The sequence below is a fragment of the Trachinotus anak genome, unplaced genomic scaffold (genome assembly GCF_046630095.1).
Source record: "Trachinotus anak isolate AG129_WGS33_773 ecotype Australia unplaced genomic scaffold, CSIRO_AGI_Tana_v1 ptg000032l, whole genome shotgun sequence".
Classification (NCBI taxonomy): Eukaryota; Metazoa; Chordata; class Actinopteri; order Carangiformes; family Carangidae; genus Trachinotus; species Trachinotus anak.
In genome coordinates, this window is record NW_027273883.1 from 24,982,607 (window position 1) to 25,005,690 (window position 23,084).

Consider the following 23,084-nt stretch of genomic DNA (forward strand, 5'->3'; position numbering starts at 1 on the left):
TGTCAGGTCTTGTAATGCTTTCACTGAGGCTCTGATTCATTATTACCTTCATGCAATATATGATGACTTGTATATATATTAAATATTTAATTAGTTTTAATATCAGCTGAGTGGATGAGCAGCTGTCTTTAACTATTACCAAGGTATTAACTGACAAGCTAATGATGGCTGAGATCGAATTTATGGGGAATAGAGAACTAACTGAAACATCTGGAAGAGCAGTTTTAGATGAGGAAATGTGATTAATAACAGATTAATTTTCACTTTCATAGCACGGCTCATAAATGTTGAATGAGTGTTCACTGGTTTGTTAACCACAGGTGAGAAACAAGTGAGAGCTGGCATTACAGTGCTAGGAATTTCCTGCTTTATTGAGCTTAGGCTAGTACAGTAGGTGGAATCACAACAAGTATGAAAATATTTACATGTTTAAAAATGTAGTTTAATAAACCCCACACACAGTGTAGTGATGGTTAATATAAAAAGTAACACCTTTATTAAAGGGCTATACATTCTACATTGTGTGGACAAAGATATGATTATTACAAAAGTAAAAACATGGCTGGTTGTCTGACCAGACTTAAGCACAGTGATACAATTTCAGTGGCTAATGACCAGTAGGTCCAAATGTATTGAAAATAGTTCCTCTCTATAAATGAAATCTCTGTTAGCATGTTATGAAAAGAAAACAATATAAAAATGAGAATCAAAGCTAACTCACAGTGTAATGTGGTTCAGACTTTTAATGTAGGTTCAGAGTGTAAATACTTTTGCACCAGAATGATGGGATAACACTGAAGAGTGTGAGACCGCATTTGGGATCCTTTCCACACATGCTACTGACGGTGAGATAGGTTATACTGCAAAATACAACAGTGATGAACAAAATCATGATCAAATACTACAGTGCTGCACATAACTATGCCACATACTCATTATTACAATGACAAACTGGGGGTGTAGGAGTAGCCCATTAGTGTTACCATTTACAACACCTAGTGCAAACTTTTATCTTCACCATAATTCACTCAACAGATCACTTCTAACAGGATCAAAGATGATTAATGTATCAAGCAGTCATCACACTGCTCTGTGAAAAGAGGAGCTTCTGTGTCATGGAAGGGTTTGTTAGGAGTAGACTTTTTAGAATTTTTACAACTCTGCTGCGTAGTGTTACACAATGGACATGAACTACATACATTTCATGAAAGTCATGAAAGGGGAAACGCAATGCACAATTTCAGTACCCGTGTAGCACAATGTGTTTAATATACTCATTATATTAACAAAAACTACAGACTTGAGTAGAATTTTTTTTAATTATCTAGGTAAGGAAAAACTAAATCAGTGCACATTGGAAGTAAATCTGAATCTACTCAATGGAATACATTATTATTGGTTTTGATTGAGTGTCCAAACACACCATGAGCTCTAGTCTTTCTGAAAAACCTATAATTATGACCCCGACCCTGGTGCATCACTAATAAGTTTGTGTCAAACCTTTGTGGGTTTCACAGTATATTGGATTTGGTTGCAGATGACTTCCAATTATCATCCTAGTATTACAAGTTTATTCAGCTGAGCTAACGCCAATTCATATTTCCTTCTGAACCCAAAGCTCATTCTGGAACAGTGGGAGCCCTGAGATGGTGTAATGGTGGTAGAGCCCACGGACAAGCTGGTATTGTAAACATAATATCATTAAATGATCTGATACTATTATATTGCATACAATAAAAAATGAACATGTACATTTTTGGCACAACCCAAAAGAAGGTACGGGCTGCTGTGTGTCTACCCTCAGTAGTCATCCTGCATCAAATTCTGGCAAGAAATATCCAATCTGGAAAAATGACCATTAGTATGCAGCTAAGTACCATCCCTGCATCAATAACTGAATTAAGCAGAATGAGCAATAATTGAAGTTGTATTGAAGATATTTTATGTAAAACGCTGCAAAATTTAGAAGCTTGTCCTGAATCAGCCCGAAATGTCTAACTGAAATCGAGGTGAATCTGTTACACATCCACATCAGCCAACTCCGGGGGCATTGGGGACTTTGGATGTTTGCTTTCAAAGTGCTGCTTAAAGGTCTTCGGGTCAGGCATTTGTGTCTGAGAAAATGTGGGGGGAGAAAAAAAGTGAAAAATTAGAAAATATACATTTAAACAGGCAGTCCAAGAAAAGCACATTAGTTAAAAAAAAAAAAGCTCTCCTACATGGCCAAAGCAATATGTCAAGTGAGATGATCTGGAACAGCCATTTGCCTGAATCATACTTACGCTTAGATACATTCTCTTTAATACATACTTTCATTTTGAGAACGATTTAATACTGCTCAGTACAGGAAGGCATGTGGCTCCTTTGCCTGTCCTCAAGCTACTGAGTTCCATCTTAACGCCATGGTTAAATGATACCAAAGCCAAAAGAGAATATTAATTTTCTGTTCTGTGTTGGGCCTAACCACATACCCGACACACAGTGCAGGTGTACACTAAAGCAGCCTTTGCTGCAGCCTTCTGGTCATGGCCTTTGCTCTTCTTGATGTCTGCCTGCTTTTTGGCATTCTTCTGCTGGGACTGGAACTTCTGGTGCCCACGGGCCATATCTGATGCTAGACCTGAAGAAATTATAGAGGAATTTGATAAGCACAACACCACGAAGAGGGTGATGAGTGATAAAACCTAGCTTGCAAAGAATGACTTCCAGGAAAATGGAAGGCACCAAGAGACTGAAAGTAGCACTTTTTGGAAATGCAATGCAGTTACATCAGCTGTGTCTGGGACCATTTCACAACCCCCCACTAACATAACATTTTGTGTTGGACAGGAGTGACCATTACTCTCTTCGCTTATAACTTTGTTAACTTTGCAACCTTTTACACTGGAAATATCCTCCACCCATGAGCACTGAGGGCGAGGAGAGGGCAGTCTCCACCATGCAGTGCTCTTATGCGGCCACTACAACAATACCTGAGACTGCTGGTCAACCGGTAACTTTAGCCAACTTTAACTAGCCGACGAGGGGTTGGTTTCAGAGCGACTGTTGAAAAACGTTTCTGTGGAAGACAGGGTCGTCTTAGTAAAATAAAAGTAGCATCCTTTAGTGCGTTTATCTTTACAGAGGAAATATAACATGGATTTCATTTTCTGCTAAACACAACCATATTGTTAGCCGGTAGCTAGGTTAGCTAGGTAGAATAGTATGAAGGGATACACACAGAAAACTTTGGTCGATGTTGGTCTTTAAGAGTCATAACACACACTTGTAATGCCTTACCAGTGAAAAATAAATGTATTCCTGAAGGTAGCCTCCAAAATGAAACCCAGGAAACGCTCCGTTGGGTCCTCTGGAGCTCCCGCCGCTCCCAGTGGCCTGTCCTCGTCGCGCCGCTCTTCTTCTTCTGCGTGTTTACTGCAGCAACGGAAACCAACTTGGAATTCCGCCATCTACTGCGTCGGGGTGTGTAGAGGGGATTAGATCAGCTGAATAGTGACTGGTCCATTAGAAAAATCACACCCAGATTTCCTCATCCTGCATGTATTATATAACATACAAACCACCTGCTGGTTTCCCCGAAATCCTGTCCTGTGCTCAGTAGTAACTCCTGCCCTATGTACAATATTTCTTATGCTTATGCTTTCTTATGCTAATGTTCCCTACATCTTCCAAAATGCTTCATCACTGACAGATTTGTTTGACTTTTCCCCATTATATCAAATGCGGAGTGAAAACCTGCACATCAGAGCCTCTCTGGGGTTCTGAAATCTTCCTTTAAACTGTTAAACATGAACAGCCTTCTGTATGTTATAATGATGTCTTCCTTTATTGTCTGTATCCCATTCCTTCTGCCAGGCATTAATTATGACTGTTCTACTTAATGGTTTTGCCTCTCCCCTACCATAAGCTACTTCCATCACTTTGTTTTCATATTCTTTAAGAGCCGGCTTTGCCAATGTATCTGTGTGAACATGACCAACACCCATATGAGCAGAGAGACCCAACAAAACTGCACTTCTATAACCATCCTCAGACATATAATGTGAGTTTCTATCATGAGTTCTTTTCTGACCGTTTGCCTTGATGACAAATGTCTGAGAGCTGCTGCTGAATCTGATCTGTGTAAATGAACATGGATGGCTGTAGGCTGTTAGCTACATTCACTGAAGGCCAAAATGACCTCTATTGCTTTGTCTTGTATATTGACAATCAGTCAGTCTCCAAGTATACTCACAGAATTCACTTCAGTGGTAGGGTGTACCTTTACACATCCTTTTAGTCAAACCCAATACACTACTGATAGTTTCTCTCATCTAAGATGTAACAGCACCTACCAGAGCATTTACTGGAGTTGTTCTCACAGCCCCTAAACATAATCTTGATGCTCTGTTCTGAGCCCTGATTAATCTTTGCAAAACTGTGTGACATGCAAATCGTCAAAACTGGAGATCTTTCTTTTCTTTCTTGTCAGAGAGATTGCCTGTCCATAAATTCTCACCTCTCAATTTTTCATGAATATGGTAATATGCTGCCTTATAAATGGTTTATGTCTATACACAGTTTACTTTATGAACACTGTATATCAAACAAGGCTAAGAAAGGTCATTTCAGAATTTCACACAATATATACCCTGCTAGTTGACTTATTGCAAAATTTGCAGACATTGATATTTCTTGTATCTTTTGTAAACATAATATAGAAATAATTTATGTTTCTTTTGATTGTAACATATTCCAAAGGTTTTTGAAAGACCTAGAGTCTCAACTCTGTTTATTCCTTTAACCTTAAAGATATAATCTGTTATTATGATAATCCAAATGATGGCACTCTTGTATAGCTGATTCATTTCATTATTTTATATGCATTTTTTTCATTCACAAACAGAAATTTGCTAAATCAAGTTTTCACCTTTTCTCCTAGAACTGATTTCTCCACTCAACTCACTCAGTTTATTAAATAATGGAAAAACTAATACGCTTTTGTCACCTGTGACTGAATAGTTCAGTATTCATGTACCCATGCCTTTTGTTTTTGTGGTACGGAAACTGACTCTCAGTATTTTCATTTTGTGTTCTCTAGTTGTACTTTGTGTCATTGACATTTGATTTTTATGTGCTGCTGTTTACCTGAATTACTTAAATGTAATTATTTCCCTTTGTCCATAAAAACAAATGAAAAAGATCCACTGCACTGTATGGAATAAGCTCCAAGTCTAATGTTTAAAGCATTGTTACAACAAACATCTTGTTGTTCCTTATTTATAACTGAGCCAGTGTGTTATGTTCATTTTCACTTTATAGTTTTTATTTTTAGTTCAAACTTATTATTGTTTTACACACAGAGGGTTAGGGTCATTTTCATAGTTAGGCCTGTCACTCAGTGACCTATATCAAATCATCTGCATTTGTTTATGTCTGTACTGTCTGTGTGCAAACTATGGACCAAATCCATACACCTCAACAGCAACATGTGAGAGGTTCAGAGGATATAAGCAGCCAGTAATGGTGGAGCAGCTTGAACATAATCACCAGCCAACAACAGAAAATCTGTCCCTCTATGCAGTACTGCCCCCATGTGGACACAGTGTCATAACCATAGCTCTCAACTCAGCTTTTGTCAGCTTTTGTCCATTTGTTATCAGTGTCACCAGAGTCTCGATCCCTGAGTCTGACAACCAATGTGAGTGCAGCCGGTGGCATACTCAAGTTCTTCCAATTTCAGGAGTGACTTTTTTTGTTTGTTTTTTTGGTCAAAAGTCTGCTGAGTAGAGGTCAGCTCTCAGTCCCACCATCACTGTAGTACTTGGAAATGGCCCCATACCAGTGGATCAGCTGTTATCATTGATTGACCAGTGTTTGGCCGGCTTTATTGTGCTGCTGATAAAATTGCCACAGATCCATCAAGTAGCTCTGTCTGTTCAGTTTGCAGTCCCTAACAGGAGTGATGTTGTTCTTTGACAAGCCACAGTTACATATGGCAAGTCTGCTTCAATTTAGTGCAGCAAGCACCGGACTGTTGCAGTATTACCACAGGAACCATGCTGGTTATTTGTAAATCAAGCATCATTTTGTTTTTTTGATTAATTAGCCCATTCAGCAGTATCTACTGTTAATCAGCAGGCGTGTTGGATATTGACAGGCTGAAGACAGTTCACACAGTCCCATGGAAAATTGTAGATCTTGTTGAAATGTCTTTTTGCCAATAGGCAACAGAAAACTCCCCCAGTGTCTCTATTGAAAGCAATGGGTAACTGGGGCAAGAGCTGTGTGCTCTTCTTTTTAAGGAGTCTGGAGTCCTAAATGGCAGCTGGAGCTCCATAATTATGATTACAGACTAAATGCAGGTCAGATAGTGTTTCCCTCCTATTACAATTGTGTTTCCTGTAGCAACCCTCTCTGTAGTTAGCAATAGGATAAATTCAGGTCCATGCTAAGGTAAGGGAAACACAGATCGATTTGGAAACAGACTTTGACAAAACATATAGCTTGTTAGAGACTTAAAAATAATTTCAGAAAGATGGTTGTGGAAATACAACAATACAAAGCAATAATAACAACAATACTCACGGAACATAGGATGACCATGAGATTGTCAATGTAAAAACATGACTTCAACTTAAGAGAAACTCATTATTTACTCCTGGCAGTATATATATGTTCGAGCTGCTGTAATCATATTTGAAACTGTACCAGACAGTCCCAGATGTTCCATACAGGGGGCATAGAACAAGAAGCAGAAGAATGGAGATGGGGATATATAGGGAACAGCAGGAGCATGGCGCAGGGGCGGAGCAGAACTCAGGAGACATGCTTCCAGGTCTCTCTCTGTCAGAAGGAGCTTTTGACAGAAGATTGGGAGCTGGTGTGGGCTCCACATCTCGATGGAGCGCCAACTCTGGGAGAGACTAGTGTCATACACTTGCCTGTAAGGGCTCTCATGCTAAAAAAGATCAGGTTTTGTTCTTTGTTGGATAAAAACAAATGTGTCTGTCTGACTGTAGATTGTAAAAGGAGTTGTTCTGTATGTGTGCAAGATCACACTTATCTACATAAATATTCCAACTAATTCTTATAAAGATAAAATTTACAAATAACTTACACAGTATTTTTTGTGTACTTGCATTTCTTTTACCTGAAATTTTTAGTTATGTATAAGAAATAATATATTTCATAATATATTTCATAAAAGTAGTATAACTATTATTACAAATTAGTATAACTATTATTATAAATTAGTATTCTTATGTCTTTTAAAATGCCCTTACAAAGCATACAAAATCATCATCGGTTTTTGGGTTATCAATTAAATTTATCAAAATGATTGCTTTGGAGGTTGTCTTGGCCAACCTCAGTAGGCCATTGGTTGACAAGGGAGGGTTGTCAGCTGATGCAGTTCACCTCAGGCCTTCTGGAGTGTAAAAGCTGGCCCATGTGTTTATCTGACCTCTCCCTTCCAACTCCTGACATCCATTTGCTTTGGCAATTATTTGCTTTTGCACATACAACACCTCCACAGCCGACATGCCACTCATTCATGCACTGCTTTCATGGCTAAAATCGCTGATTTACACACCCCATTGCTTATTTGCATTACCTTTAGTTATAATAAATTGTTTGTTTTTAGTTTAACTTTGTGTGGACTCCCTTCTTGTCACATTCACTGAGCCAGTTTGTGTCAAATGGGGGCTCTTCCAGGATTTGAACCTGGGACCTTGTGACAACTGTAATCAACAGTGAAAATTGTCTTGTTTATAACGGACCCAGCAGCATTATCATTCCCTTTAAGACGTGTTTGCTTCCACCTTATGAATGTAAGAAGATGGAGAAAGTTTTCAAAGCATTTAGACTTTGCAGCTAATTGTATCGCCAAAAGATTGATTAGTGGAAGTCTCACAGTGTTCACTGATGACACCTACTGGTAAAAACAATTAAGAGCAACCAAATCATCCCAGTGTGGGGAGAAAAGGTCAAGTTTTGCTGATTGGAAAAGGTTTGTCCACTGTTTTGTTTTTTCTAGCCTACCTCCTCAGCCTCAGAGCTATTGTGGCTAGTATTGCAGCTTTAAGGATATTTAAACCGACTGGACTGGTTTTAATCTAACAGATCATTTCTTTATCCTATGAATAACCCAAGGCGTCCATTACTTTCCAAATATAAACAGCGCTGTTCAAACCAAACTCAAAGGAAACAATATTGCCTGCATGTCATGCCTGATTGTGTGTACACTTCTCTGGCCACAGTTGTTTGTTCGACATACCTTTATATATAGTCATGTGTATTTGCAGGTTGGGGCTGGTAAGAGTATCTGCAGACGTCAGTGTGGAAGCTGAGCGCAGCAGCGGGACAAGGCGCGGCCGCTGCTGCGGACAGCGGGCAGGTGTCGGCGGACGGTCACTCAGCTCAGCACCGGCGCGCCCGCCCCGCCCTCGCTTCTGGCAACGCCTTCCCCTGATTCACCAATGGGGGGGGGGGGGGGGGGGGCGACTGCGGCAGCCGTGTAGAAACATCTAACCAATGAGCAATGAATCCCTCGTTTCCTTGTTTGTCCTTTTCACGTTTTCTTGATTCACCAACTTCCATACCGGATATAAGCCTGGATGGAAACCTGCTCCATGCGTTACCTCAGTATATACCTGACGTCAAAGATACCAAATGTACTTTAGTGCTCATGGTTGCAGAGGATTTCACTGGCTGTTTGGACTGAGAGGTTACATGCAGCCCGCCTCTTGCCGGCCTAGTTTTCTCAGTCTCCCACAGAAACTTACCTGCACTAACTTGAAAGTCCAGTTTCTCAAGCAAGTCTTAGAAAACATCAGAGAGTCCTGGAGGCAACATGGACCTGGACAGGTAGGAAAGACATATTCATATTACGGTTAATAACTTTTGCCAGTTTTACTCCAGTTCCGTCAAGTGTTTAAAATATTTTCATTTTCTTTTGTTTGGCTCTTTGTCCTTTGCATATATGCAACAGAATATTTCTCATTTATTAAAAAATACATAATTTCCGTAGTTTATTTCTTTTAACATTAATATGATATGCAGTAGTTTTTATTAAATAGTGGCACTACAAGAGATACATCTCCCTAAATGCATTACAGACACAGGCATTACTTAATTAACATAATGGTAATATTACAGTGATGTACTATAATTATTGCTAAAGATTTGACAAAACTGTGAATATTAAAACTCTACAATATATGCTTTTTAAAAACCAAGGTCTTGCACACAATATCTCTTCTCACCAGCTTGTTTGGATGATATCTTATAAATGACATATTTAAAAAGTAACTCTTCCTTTTGATCACCAGCTTGACATTTTCAGAGCTGAATCAGTATATCTTTCTGTTATTTAAATGTGGTATACACAACAGTTACTCCTCAGTGAACTTAGATAAACACACCTGACACGGACCGGGAAATTAGATTGAAGTTTGGTGAGAAACAACCTGGGGCAGACTTTGTGGTTTGGCAGACGTGGCCTCTGTTAATGACAGAATGGCTTTGCAGTGACAACATTGTTTATCGTCTCTTCCCATTGTCCTGCACCTCTCAGTAAACGGCTGGTTGTGGTGATACCAAATGAGGTGTCAGTACCCTCAGGCAGGGTGTTCAGCAGTGAGGATGAGGCATGGAGGAGCTACCTGGAGAACCCACTGACCGCTGCCACCAAGGCCATGATGAGCATCAATGGAGATGAGGACAGTGCAGCAGCTCTGGGACTGCTGTATGACTACTACAAGGTGTGAAAGGCTTTACATTACAGCCACATAATGTGTTCTGATTGGTTTCAAAATGTATTTTTGTATTTGCTATAACCCTGTCAGGTCAGAGAGAGGGGACGTGTTTCCAGCAGCATTACACCCACAGACCCCCCCGCTATTGGGCCCAATACCTGTGGGAACTTGGAAATACTAGATCACCAACTTCAGGCTCTTAGATGCATGCCTGTCAACCTCTCTCTCAACAACAGCACCACTACAGAACATAAGGGCTCCAAGTATGGGGCTACCAGCCTTGCAGGAGACAGCAGAGGAGGAGATGGTAAAGGAAAAGGTGGAACGGCTCTTGCTCTGGTCAAAACAGAGGGCCAGACATCTATGGGAGTGTCCTCCTTTGGAGGTTCCTGTCTAGAAGAACCCAGAGACCAGATAAGGATGCCTTACGAGCAGAGCTGCTATGACTTGTCCTTCTCCGGGTACTTGAAAGATGACCAGAGAAGCACTCCTGACAGCACATATGAGGATGTTGTGGAGGGGGAGGTAAGTGAGGTGGAGGTGGCGGCATTATGTCTCGCTTTATAAGTCAGCTTCACATCATTTGGATTTTTTGCTTGATCAGTAGTTTCCCGCCTTTCTCCTTTTGAAACACATGGCATGTATTGTCTTCTTTCCCAGATGTACCACAGAAGTCCTTCATCAGGAGCTGATGAATTCCACCACAGCCCTCCAGTGTAAGTTGAAATTCAGATGCAAACAAAGGTATTTAACTTGTAGACACTACAAATGAAGAAGATTTACAGAGGTTTTATGTGCACACAGAGTGATATGACACAGAAGACTGGCAATATTCTATATATTTGACTCATGAAAAAGACTGAAACCAACAATGTGTTAATTATGACTTCCCCACTCTCTCTCTGGCTCTCAGCCCCAAGCCCCTTCATTCCTACTGAGGAGGGAAATCTTCAAAAGAGGGTCACAAATATATTGTTTAATTTTTCATGAATTAATTTACAAAACAGCTGGGAATTGTAGTTTTTAGAAAACATTACTCAAAAAAGAGGAAATAGTGCATTTGTTGGGGACTATTTCCACCTGTGGGTTAATACAAATTTGGTTTTCTAGTCAGTATTTACTGTACAACAACAGAAGGACAGTGTTTATGCCAGAGTCAAAAATCTTCAAATTTAATTCTAATTTTTTTTTCTTTTTCATTAAAATGTTCACACTTTTTGTGCTTGTTTTACTTGCATATACAAAATGTGGTGTTATTCCTGTATCAGAACAGATACTGTCTTCATGATGGGTTATCAAATGTTTCCACACATGCTTATGTTCGTACAGTGGTAGTTTTCAATACAGTCTGGAGGCCAGCATGTCGCTGCGGCAAGGAGATGGACCCATGGCCTACCTGAACCGGGGCCAGTTCTATGCTTTGACACTGTCTGAGACCGGCTTCAGATCATCCCCATGTCAGCACAGAGGCAAAGTGCGGGTGAGTCGACCCACGGTGTCACAAAGGCCTGATGGGAGCCAATCCAGTTGTGAGCAATGCACCATGGGAGGCTCTGAGCGGCAGCGTGACAGTATTGTACAGGTGAGGGAGGGGAGATACAATAAAGGGTGAGAAGGTTTAAAGGTTGAGACTGAAAATGTAACTGTTAACTTATTGTTTGGTAGCATGAAACCTGCGCTTTTATTTATCTTGTGTTTCTGCCTGATTTTACTACATCTCGCACCACAGAGTGTTATCATGGTTGTCTTTGGGGAAGACAAGTGCAGAGATGAGCAGCTAAAGAACTGGAAATACTGGCACTCCCGTCAGCACACTGCCAAACAGAGAGTCCTGGACATTGGTAAGATTATTGTTATGCTTGTCACAGACAGCCTTGCCCACTACATACATGTCTTGATGGGGTTTATAAGTAGAACAGATGAGTGTGATAGGTATTTTATATGAGATGAATGTGATAGGTATTTTATATCACACTCAGATATAGATATTTTGACTCCTAAGCTGCACAAAACCATGCTGGTAAAGAGAGAGTACGCAGCTGGAAAACCTCCAGGAGCCTCCAAGAGAATGCCGTCACACATCCTGAAGTGACATCCGACACAATTTAAATAACTGTCAATCCTCGATTCTCACAGGAATTCTGTGAAGAGACAGCCAATGGGTTTGCATTTGCATAGACGTTAACAGGAGAAATAGGTGGGGGCCTGGACTAAGGCCATATCCTGTACGAGCAGCAAGAGACAGGCCTCAACCTGCGGTTTTTAAACTCAATGGAATGAACTGAATGAACCAGTAATGTCAAACACTATGGTGGTTTTGTCTGTGGCAAGTTCATGCCAACACCATGGTGGGTGAAAATTAGCCCACATGAGCAGAGGCTGAGTGTTTTAGGAGGTAACAAGGAATTTCTGCGAATCTTCACTAATTTACATCTTAATTTGTTCGCAAAATTGTCTTGTGAAAAGGTGCCAGATTATGATATGGCTTCATTTGGTAGTGAGTCTAGACAGATAAAGTTTATTTCAAGACAGAACTGTTTCCTAGCAGCTGAACAGTGGTGGAAAGTAAGTGCATATATTCAAGTTCTGTTCTGTAGGCACGTGTACTTTACTTGAGTATTTCCATTTTAAGATACTTTATACCTCTAATCTACAATGTTTTTGATGTAAACTGTTTTATTCCACTACATTAATGATTTCTACACTTATAATTAGTTTCTTTATAGATTATGATTTTTGCATTAAAAACATATTATGATCTTATAGAATTCAGTGCATTGTTATAGATTAAACCAGAGACCAGTGACAACCTTTCTGGCTTTGTCATACTTTACAAAAAAGTCTGGCTGGGGCTCCTTGTCATGTTTTAGATGCCTGAGTAGTTTAGTTGGACTTAAACTACCCAACTGTAGTTGTAGTCCAAACTACAACAGTAAAATGCAACAGTAAAATAATACTAAAATGCTAAAATGCTAAATGTATTGATAATGTGATTATATAATAATATATCAGTCATGGGGGGCATTTTTCTGCAGAACCAGAATTTTCACCTTTGGTAATTTAGGTTTATCTGCTTAAAATACTTCTACACTTTAACTTGAGTGGGATTTTGAATGTAGGATATTTACATGTACATGTAATGCAGTATTTTTACATTGTTTATATTGTATTATTACTTGTGCCACAATTTCAAATGCTCTAGTGCTCTAGGCTGACACCTGCTGAAACACTTTTCCCTGGTCTTCACTTTGCATGCAGCTGACTACAAGGAGAGCTTCTGCACGATTGGGAACGTGGAGGAAATTGCCTACAATGCTGTCTCTTTCACATGGGATGTCAGTGAAGAAGCTAAGGTAAAAAAAACAAAACCAAAAAAAACAAGTGGGAATTTTGTGCTGTTTAAGTCAAAGCAAGACCTGACTGATCACATGAAATAGCTCTCACTATTCTTTATTCTCCTTCCTTCACTTTCACATTCAGTCAGGGGGTTTGTCCTGTTTTTGTCCTGTGTCCTCTTTCTCTTGACACCTCAGGGTTTTCGACTGTTGTCACCTCAGGGTTTTAGAATAGTTGATGGAGCATATGCCAGACCCCCGTCCACCCCCAACCCTTTTGTTGTCCATGACATAGGGAGCATCTCTTGGTTTGAGTCAGGTCATTATTTGGGAGGACGGGGCATGCCAGGCACATGGCAACAAACCTGGAAAAGGGGCTACTTGGATTTTACCTTTTGTAAAGGTGGTAAACACACACATACCCCCTTGCACAGCATCAGACCCCCTCAGGCTGTTTTGGGCTCAGGTCATTGTGGCTGCAGCTCCCATTCAGTTCAAATTTAATGAGAACTCCAAAAACAACCTTGTTAAGGAGAGTTATTTGCAGCTTGTGGGTTTGTGGATAAATATGGACACCTTCACTAATTGAGTGAAGGTGTTGGCCAAAACATGGGGAACTGTTGCCTCCGTCAAGGAGGTTATGTTTTCACCTGTGTCTGTTTGTTCGTTTATTTGCCATAAGGATTATGCAAAATGCACTAAATCAATTTGCATCAAACTTGGTGGAGGGATGGATCATGGGCCAGGGAAGAACCCATTACATTTTGCTGTGGATTAGTTAAAGGAGTGGATCCAGGATTTTAAAATTATTTTGAGAAAAAAAAACATTTTCTTTGACATTGTGAGATAGTGCATTTTTTGCCAATTTCTGAGAAAAAAATGAATGGATCTTAATGTACAAAATCTGACATATTTATGGTGTTCAGATCTATGAGTTTGTACAATTTGGTGCAAGAAGAAAATGTAGGATTGTTTGGCCATTGTGAAGATATGCACTCTACTGAGTGCCATTCTAGTTTTTATTGTGTTCAGGTAGTTGGATGATGATACAGGATCAACCGGTGTTCACTCAATTTATGCTACTTGGGCACTGGCATCAGAAAGTATTCAGACCCCTTCACTTTTTGTACACACTATTGTGTTTAAACTTTAAATGGATAAAATTGCCATTTTTTCCCTTTAAGGGCCTTGATCAGGGAGGTGACAAAGAACCCAACAGTCACTGTAACGATCAGTCTACACTCAATAACTCATAAGGACAAAGTAACAAATTGTTTTTGGAAAAGGTTGCAAATGTATTAATAATTCCAAACTAAAATCACATCACACATTTACTTATGTGTTCAGACCCTTTGGTGTGGCTCTCCAAATTAGGGTCATGTGCATCCTACAATTATCTTTCAGATGCATCTAGAACTTGACTGACTTCTTATTCATCTTTGGCCACTGTTTTATTTGCGGAGTCCACCATATTTTTGTTTTGAAAAGTAATTCCATACTGATTCATCACCAGCGTGCAATGCATCTTGGGATAGTTTGGGCCATGAAGGATCCAACCGTTGGATCCCTGTGAAAGGTTTTTCTGATGTAATACATACAATGGACAACAGTTTGCTGCACTGAATATCAGTAGGATTGTTTCATATTACATTTTCTGTATTATTATACAATACATGTAAAGTTGTGACATTAATTTCATCTCCAATGCCCCACTCTAACTCTCATCTTGTCCTGAAGCCTCACTTCAAAAAGCATGTGTTTTTCAGTATGTAACTTTTTGTCTATATTGGTTAGTTGAAATATGCCCCGAACCATCAGGCTCGGGCTGCTGTGGCAGCAGGCTGAGCAGAGTAGTTCAGATCTCCCCTCCTCATGATTGTTTTCTAGCTCATCCTGGAGTATCCCAAGGTGCTCCTAGGCCAGATGGGACATGTAACCTCTCCAGCGAGTTCTGGGTCTACCCTGTGGGGAGGCACCCAGGAGACATCCTACTGCCCAGACTACCTCAACTGGCTCCTTTTGACGTGAAGGAACAGCAGCTCTGCTCTGAGCTCCCTTTGAATGTCTGAGCTCCTCACCCTACCTCTAAGGTTGAGCCCAGACACCCTAGAGAAGAAACTCATTTCAGCTGCTTGTATTCACAGTGTCATTCTTTCGATCATAACCCAGAGCTCATAACACATAGGTGAGGGCTGGAACATAGATTCTCTGGTAAATTGAAAGCTTTGCCCTCTGGCTAAGCCCTCTCTTCACAGCAGAGGTCCAGAACAGCCTGTGCATGTTTGTATTTTTCAACAAAGACATGTGTCACCTGACCAATCTTGCTCAATTTTACCGTCACTCGTGAACAAGATTCCAAAGTATACTTAAATTCCTTGCTTGGGCAGCAACCCTCCCCCAACCCAGAGGGAGCAGTCCAGTGTTTTCTGGCAGAGAACCATGGCTGCTTCACACTTGGCTCCAAACCAACAAAGCATGCGCTGAAGGTCATGGTCTGGTTGAACCACTAGAACCACATCATCCGCAGAAAACAGAGGTGCAGTTCTCAGGCTCTGAAACTGGCCTGGAAATAAGGTGGAAGTGGCTGAGAAAGAAAACCTCTGTTATTGTGAGGAAATATGTGGGCTCACATGTCACTGCTATCGCTTCTCTCCTCTCTCTGTGGTTGCACCACCGAGACATTTTGGATTTTGTTGGATGTCCAATCAGACTCTGATGGGCTGCCATATATATTTGGTCCAAATGATAAGTTTTGTTTAACATTGCTCTGCTGTTGCCAGGCAACAGTCATCATCCTCATTTTAATGGAGTGTGAAATGTATTGGTGGGAGAGATGAGCAGCTTCCTGCAGCATGACAGTGTTTTTGTGTTTGTTTGTGCCTGGTCGAGCGGGTGGCACTAAACATCCACTTTCAGTGGCCTTATGAACTTTTTTAAGGAAGGTATTTGAATGCTCATACATGCAGTAAGCCTAAGCACAACAAGCCTCCCACACACACACACACACACACACACACACACACACACAGATGCTAGCAGCAATGTATTCACCAATCCTGGAGAAATTCAAATGGCTTGGGTCTGTGGAGGTGTGAATTTGTGGGGGAGTGTAGGAGGCTCATTTGTGCTCCAGGCCTTTCCAGCAATCAGCCCTCACCTCTGCAGGTTCAGACACGATGCTGTTGATACCGTGTAGTGGGAAAATTGCTGCTGAGCCATCGTGAGGAATCTCACTGTTATCCGTCTCTGCCGACATGTTGTTAGGCTGTTGGTCCTGTTTAACTGGGAGTTTATTTTGGTTTAGGTTGTTTGGCATTAAACAAATGTCTTCATTAATCATGGGAATCTTTGCCATCATGTAACTAAATGTGTGACATTAACCAAATGTAGTTGTTGACGGTGAACACTGTTGTTCTAAAACATTGTTTAAAACAGTTAAATGATTGTACTGCGATTTGGGTGAGGTTTTGTGAATTCTGTTATTCTCTTACAAGTGTGTAAAAGATTCAGCCACTTAGCATTGCAGCAGATCTGCTGCCCTGCTCTACTACACTATTTATTTCTGGAAGAGAGAGATTTTGGAGCAGAGCAACGTGTTTCTAAAAACTGAGGGGTTTGGAAAAATATGAAACCACTGATAATTCAGTGTTTCATAATGGAAATCACACTTCTAAATTAGCATCATTAACAAGTTTGCTCACATAAATTTCAAGCTTATTTGTAAGCATATAAGACATTTAAGGTAAGGAGTGTTGAGAAGTGGCATAGTTGGGCACATTTGCAGCTGCTGCTGTGGTGACTCATGACCCTGTGATCCTCTCACTCATTACTGCACAGACTGAGTCAGGTCGAGTTTCACTAGGGAACAAAAATCTTCATTATCTGACTCCCTGTCTGAGACAGAGTGGCTATGAAACTAAGTTTCAGCTGATGACGGGCAAATAATAGGTTGTTATTGTTAAAATGAAGAGCGTAATACCTTAATTATCACTTTTAAGTCAGCAGTTACTGCTTTACCTGTAACAGTGGATTAAAGTGATGTATTTCCTAGTTTCAGGAACAGAAATCTGAGAGTGCAGTGGACACAGGCTCACCGAAGCACTTGACAACAAAGACAAGTGACTTTATTGATAAATGATAAAAAAGTAATGGATATACAGTATATTCAGAAGTACTCCCCCAGACACTGGGAATCACTGCTGTATGACCACTGTTTGAAGCCTCAGAAATTGACCAGGAACTTATTTTGTTATATCCCTGAGTGCCAGTGAGTGAGTGAGTGATGCCATTGGTTGGCTGAGTGTTGGACGTTTTCAATTGGCCTTTGCTCTTTTCAAAATGATTTGACAATTTTCATTTTCTATTACGGTTTCATTTTCAGACCGCTTTAGGGACTTTTTTTCAAAGAGCACCTAGCGACAAATCTAGTGACTTTTTGGACGAAGCTACTTTACTTGAAGCTAGCTGCTTTCCATAGAGGAAGGTTTCCAGTACTGACTGGCAAGCGAGAGGCATACCTCCTCCGTGTCTTCACTGTTCAGTGCGTGGTAGTGAGGCAGAGCACAGTTTGTTACCTAAACATTGACCGTACATGGTCCAGCATTATACTAGGTTTTGATCTAGTCCTGTTGTTTCCTAGGTCTTTATCTCAGTGAACTGTCTGAGCACGGACTTCTCCTCACAGAAGGGCGTGAAGGGGACGCCTCTGATAATCCAGATCGACACCTACAGATACAACAGTTGCAGCAGCAGACCCATCCACAGGGCCTTCTCTCAGATCAAGGTCTTCTGTGACAAGGTGAGGAGGGATGCTAGCACAGTCATCTGCACATTCTGGTTAAACTTGAGCAATTATTTCGGACTGTGCTTTAACTGTCTGTGTATGCATATTCCGTACTTTCTGTCCCATCATCCCCCTGGGTTTTTTGCAGGGCGCTGAGAGGAAGCTTCGTGATGAGGAAAAGAAACATCTCAGAAAGAGGATGAAAGGTAAAAATGCTTTTTCTTTCTTTTTCATTTTGGCTAAATAATGAAAATGATGATATTCATTTTGATTATGTACATAAATAATGTTACTGCATTTGATTTGAAATCTGCTGAGGTTACAAAGCACCAGGAAATCATAAAATTGAATGGAACAGAGAGGACAGCAGAAGCCAGGAAAAAGTAATCAAACCTTATCATATCTGTACATGAAGTGGTTGCCTGGCAACAGATGCTCAGTTCATGCTCTCTCTGGATTAGGGAAAAGTAGCAGCTCGGGGCAAAACTCTTCTGTTAAGAGGGCTCATAGCACACTGTTCAAAACCATGATAGACCTGGACTCCCAGCCTGTCCTCTTCATTCCTGATGTCCACTTTGGAAACCTGCAGAGAGCAGGGCAGGTGAGGGACCCCTCTCTGTCTCTGACACACACACACACACACACACACACACACACACACAGGAAAAGACCCGGTGTGAATCATGATGGGTTTTGACTCTGTTTGCAGGTGTTTGCTTTTAATGCTGAGGAGGTTGATAGAGAAGGGTGAGTATCATACTGTTTCTTTATTTCTACACCCTGGGTTTGCTCTAAATGCTCATGTCGTGCACCTCACTGCACCATGTGCACCTGTGTAACAACTGGAAGTGGTTTATTTTTGATGATCTTTCCATGGCGGAATAGTCTCTGTACTTGTGTCGTGGTGAAACAGATTGTGAAATGGATTGGACACCATCTCCATAAGAGGAGCAAAGATTGAGATCATTTAAAGCAGGGATCTCCAACCTTTTTTCCTCTGAGAGCTACTTTGACGAAATGAAAGGGGCTGAGAGCTCCTCATGTATTACTGGTTACTTTTTTTCTCATATCGTATCAAAACACTCCTGATCCAAACCACCAAAGATGAATGATAATAATATCAATATCCAAATCAAAATATCACATCAGTTTCAGTTTTTGTGTCAAAAGTACCACTGCAAAGAAGTGTCCATAAATCTGCACAGAAATCAGAGAAAAAAGAAGCTCACAGCTTAACTCACTTAATCCATGGCAGCATATTCCCTGTATCTTGGAAAAGCTGAGTTTATATCTGCTCTGTTATCTGTGATTTTGTGTTTGATCCATGAGCGATTGATTTCTGTACATGAGTACGCTTTGTTTTCTGTACATGAGCTGTGTCACCAGTCAGACTCAGAGCCCAACAGAAAATAAAAACTAAAACTAAACAAACAGAACTGAAATATAGAAATAATATAACATGAAAGGAATATACAAGTAAAGAAACAAGCTCATGTGTATTGTATTTTGTTATGATGATGATGATGTTGCTGTTGCTTGTTCTTGAAGTTGACTCCTAATCGGATGTGAAAGAGAAGAAAATTAAATTTGTTGATATGGCGCTCAGCCAATCACACAAGGACGTTTTGGATCATGCCCAAGCATAAAATAGGTGCTCTGTTGTATCTACATGCACATGGATCTGCTAAAAAAAAACTATAATGTGCATTGCGTTAAATGTTGCTGCTGCAAAGAATTGTGGGATGGCATTGTCTCCTTTCAGTTCGTAAAGGAAGGTCCAGTGTCCCCTATGCTAAAGGAGATAAGATAGGAGACATTGAAGCTCCTTTGCTCACCATTTAGACAGTTGGACCAGCTCTTATCACGGCTGCCAGTTAGATACTCAGTTAGGAACCTTTGTAAGTAAAGGAGACTTTTTGACTGCAGCCATAGGCTTGATTTAATTGGTGTGTGTGTGTTTATGTGTATGTGTCAGGAGTGTCATGGTGAAGAGGATGTCGTGTGTTGCTGAGGAAGATAGCTGTCCACCTCAGTCCAAGAAGGTCAAAGTAGACGAGGAAAGAAGAGGTTCGTCAGTGTCTCTTTTGTTCTTAATGTTTTCATTGTATCTGTGTAGAACATTGGGCTTCACTGTATATCTGTGCCAGGTTCTTCTCCTTGTAAACCATTTTATAGAATTGATTGATGATTGATTTTTTTTGTCTTTTCTAACCCATGTTAGTCCTTCTATATGTGAGGAAGGAGTGTGATGAAGTGTTTGATGCCTTAATGCTGCATACCCCAACCCTCAAAGCACTGATGGAGGCAGTGAGTGTTGAAAGTAACATTGTAATGTGGTTCTAACTGTAGTATGGTGAAATGGGAAAAACACATTGGAACCATTGCACTAAACACAATTAATCTTAGAAAAGTGATATAATCTTTTACTAAACAGTAACACTACGCAGTGACCTCAGGGTGCTTCATGTTTAAAATATACTGTTTCTTCACAGATCTCAGAGAAATATGCATTGCCTATTGACAAGATGGACAAAGTTTACCAAAAAAGCAAAAAAGGGTGAGTCGGCCTCCGCAGAAACAACACCAACAGTCTGTAGTTGTGCTTCCTGCTCCATAAGGCTGCAATTATGGACAGCATGGCTCTGAGCTAAATGCTAATGTAGGTATGCTAACATGCTCACAGTAACAATGCTGTCATGCTTATGTTTAGCAGATCATTTTTACCATGTTCATTGTGTTATCATGCTAACATCAGCTAATTAGTGCAAAGCACAATGTGCAGTGAATGCCATTAGTTTTGGTCATAAACAAAGTGTGTTGTTCCCAGTAAACAGGACAATACATACTGCAGTTCATCCAAATCACCAGCAATGCATTTCCCTTAAAACCACAGCTGTCGACCTCATGACGCTGCTCGAAAATAATCAGGGGATCACTTAAATATTTAGCATACATCATCTGGAAACCAGGAATGTGCAAGATGTGGTGCCAGTCCATCTGCTAGATGTGTGGATATTTCAATGGACAAATAAAAACGCAGCAGGATATTTCAGTGGTGCACCAGCTGATGAGAACTGACAGACTGCCATCGAGCCGCACTGTAGGCATGGCTAAAAACATTCAGATGAACTCAAGGAAAATTTCACTGAGTGAGTCAAACAAGCCTTTCTAATCTGTTTATTGCCTTCCTCAGGGTCCTGGTGAACATGGATGACAACATCATCCAGCATTTCTCCAATGAGGACACCTTCATCTTGGCTGTCGAGAGCTCAGCAGACTCCTTGCGTGTGACTCTGTCAGAGATCTGATCGCTGTTGGTCATCATATTGTCAGACAGAGGTGAGCAGTTGTGGGTGAAGCTTTAGCAATGCCACGTGTAAAAATTGTGAATATTGTTAGCAGTATTTAGACGACAGCACCCTCTTTATTGAAGGGCACATAGGAGTCTCAGAAGGGTTTGTTGCCTTGAATGGATCATTGGCCAAACTCCATCCAGCATGTAAACCCACAACCACCTCACCTGCTGTAGCTCCTGTTTACCAGACAACCTGCTCTAGGATTTCTTGCACTAGTAACTCAGGTTTAATGTTGAAAATCTGTGGATTTGTTGTTCTTTCTACCTTTGCAAGTCTTCACTAGCTCATAAGAATTCACTTGTTAACACTTTGTGACTGAGATGAGATTACCACAAAGCATCCATACAGCGAGCTCGCTGTGGTTTCACAGGAAGAGGACAGAACAGCACACAGTGGTCTTATTGGATTAACCAGAGACTGCTGTTTGGTTCCTCCATGGCCCCTGTGGTTCTTCCTGTTACGTCTTCAAGTGGTGGAAGCTTTTAAATGACTTGATCAGATGTTTTATAACATTATAAGCAAGTTTATCTTTTGCTGGCACTCAGCAGTTAAAGGTAATGGCTTATTGTTTTGTATGTATATAATAATCTTTAGACGTGTCTTGAAAGTAGTTCTGGTCTTTTGATTTAGTCAAAGTGAACTTTGTCTAATCTTTATTGGTTGGCTTTTTCATTGATTGGCCATATTTTCACTGCCTATGAAATGTTTCCAATTGGTGCCAGTAAAATAATGGTTATGCCCGGTTGTGATTATATGCTGGTGTCACAGGTTCTGTAATTACATGAGGAACCATTATGGAGCAAGACTGCAAGTCTCCAGGATGCTGTTAAACTGTTTTGCTTCCTCTGTGCGAATGTTTATTGCTTTATCTCTCTCTGTGGAGACTGTAGTCAGTTGTATTTATGACAGTTAGGGACTTACAAAGCCCAACTGGTCCATTTACACAATCCCGGTCTGAGGCTACTGCGAACCATTAGAATGTAACAGTCTAACTGTTCTGTTCCTGTTCACTGCCTGTGTTTACACCTGATCCACTGACATCTCCATCCTTCATATGCCTCATGCACTGTGATGTACAGTCTTTTAAATGATTCAATAAATATAGTTTTATATGCAGTCACTTATCACTGTCTCTTTATTTTACCTCCAACTTCAGTTTGTTTGCAGCTTTAATCAAGAGTTTCTGCTGCATCAAAGGTCAAAGGGCTCCCTCTGTGAGGGATTTATGAGCTGTAATTAATGGTTTTATTCGTGGTAAAGCATTAGTAAATGATTTATATATCAGTTATAAACAATTAAAAACATGCAGTAATAATGTAGTTTCAAATGTTGGTATCTGGCAGCAGCCAGCAACAACCTGCAGACACAACAGCTACACCCAACTTTGGAAATGAATAAGTTGATAAAGTTGGTTCCAACACACACACACTCCTGTGGTGACTTGTGGATTCAGCATAAATACAATCAAGTTAATATTTTATGGGATTCTTCCCAATGTTCACATTAGCTTCATCTTCAGTATATTTCATGGAGCCTGTTCTGCTGGAAGTGGCAGCTAATTAAGAATAAGTGACACTGTACTGAGTCATATGGTTGAGGCTGATGGATCAGAGTTTCTACTGAACTGTCTGCACCAGCAAAAAGTATTGGCATGTATTATTTTCAGTTTTACAACAGTTTCACTCTGTTCCTTTCTGTAATGATGGATCAAAGTTCTTCACACTGACTCTAGATCAGTATGACAGGTCACAGTGATCTCATTTTAGTAAGCTGAACTGACAAATGTCTTCATTTGACATTATTTATATACCCCCCGACTTAACCACTATTGCCAATATGAGGTTGACATTTCAGAGTAAAATGTCCCAAATTA

At 40.4% G+C, this 23,084-nt stretch overlaps 2 protein-coding genes across 4 annotated transcripts; one reads left to right on the forward strand and one right to left on the reverse strand.

Moving 5' to 3' along the window:
* Nucleotides 1-467: 467 nt before the first annotated feature.
* LOC139613408 (zinc finger protein 706) lies at nucleotides 468-3,425 on the reverse strand. 3 transcript variants are annotated; one of them, XM_071470024.1, is made up of 5 exons: nucleotides 3,280-3,413; nucleotides 2,973-3,058; nucleotides 2,472-2,620; nucleotides 2,000-2,114; nucleotides 729-860 (listed from the first exon to the last, which is right to left on the reverse strand). In XM_071470024.1, exons 3-4 carry the CDS (start codon nucleotides 2,604-2,606, stop codon nucleotides 2,019-2,021), a joined length of 231 nt encoding a protein of 76 aa, XP_071326125.1. In that variant the 5' UTR covers nucleotides 2,607-2,620; nucleotides 2,973-3,058; nucleotides 3,280-3,413; the 3' UTR covers nucleotides 729-860; nucleotides 2,000-2,018. The 3 variants fall into 3 exon arrangements, with proteins under 3 accessions (XP_071326123.1, XP_071326126.1, XP_071326125.1); XM_071470022.1 differs by having other exon boundaries at nucleotides 468-2,114; XM_071470025.1 differs by lacking the exon at nucleotides 2,973-3,058 and having other exon boundaries at nucleotides 468-2,114; nucleotides 3,280-3,425.
* Nucleotides 3,426-8,695: 5,270 nt separating this feature from the next.
* LOC139612577 (grainyhead-like protein 2 homolog) lies at nucleotides 8,696-22,327 on the forward strand. Its single transcript, XM_071468261.1, has 15 exons — nucleotides 8,696-8,847; nucleotides 9,557-9,743; nucleotides 9,828-10,262; nucleotides 10,398-10,453; nucleotides 11,067-11,319; nucleotides 11,467-11,578; nucleotides 12,996-13,090; nucleotides 17,712-17,870; nucleotides 18,004-18,061; nucleotides 18,317-18,456; nucleotides 18,565-18,602; nucleotides 19,831-19,922; nucleotides 20,077-20,162; nucleotides 20,348-20,412; nucleotides 21,049-22,327. Exons 1-15 carry the CDS (start codon nucleotides 8,834-8,836, stop codon nucleotides 21,161-21,163), a joined length of 1,905 nt encoding a protein of 634 aa, XP_071324362.1. The 5' UTR covers nucleotides 8,696-8,833; the 3' UTR covers nucleotides 21,164-22,327.
* Nucleotides 22,328-23,084: the final 757 nt, after the last annotated feature.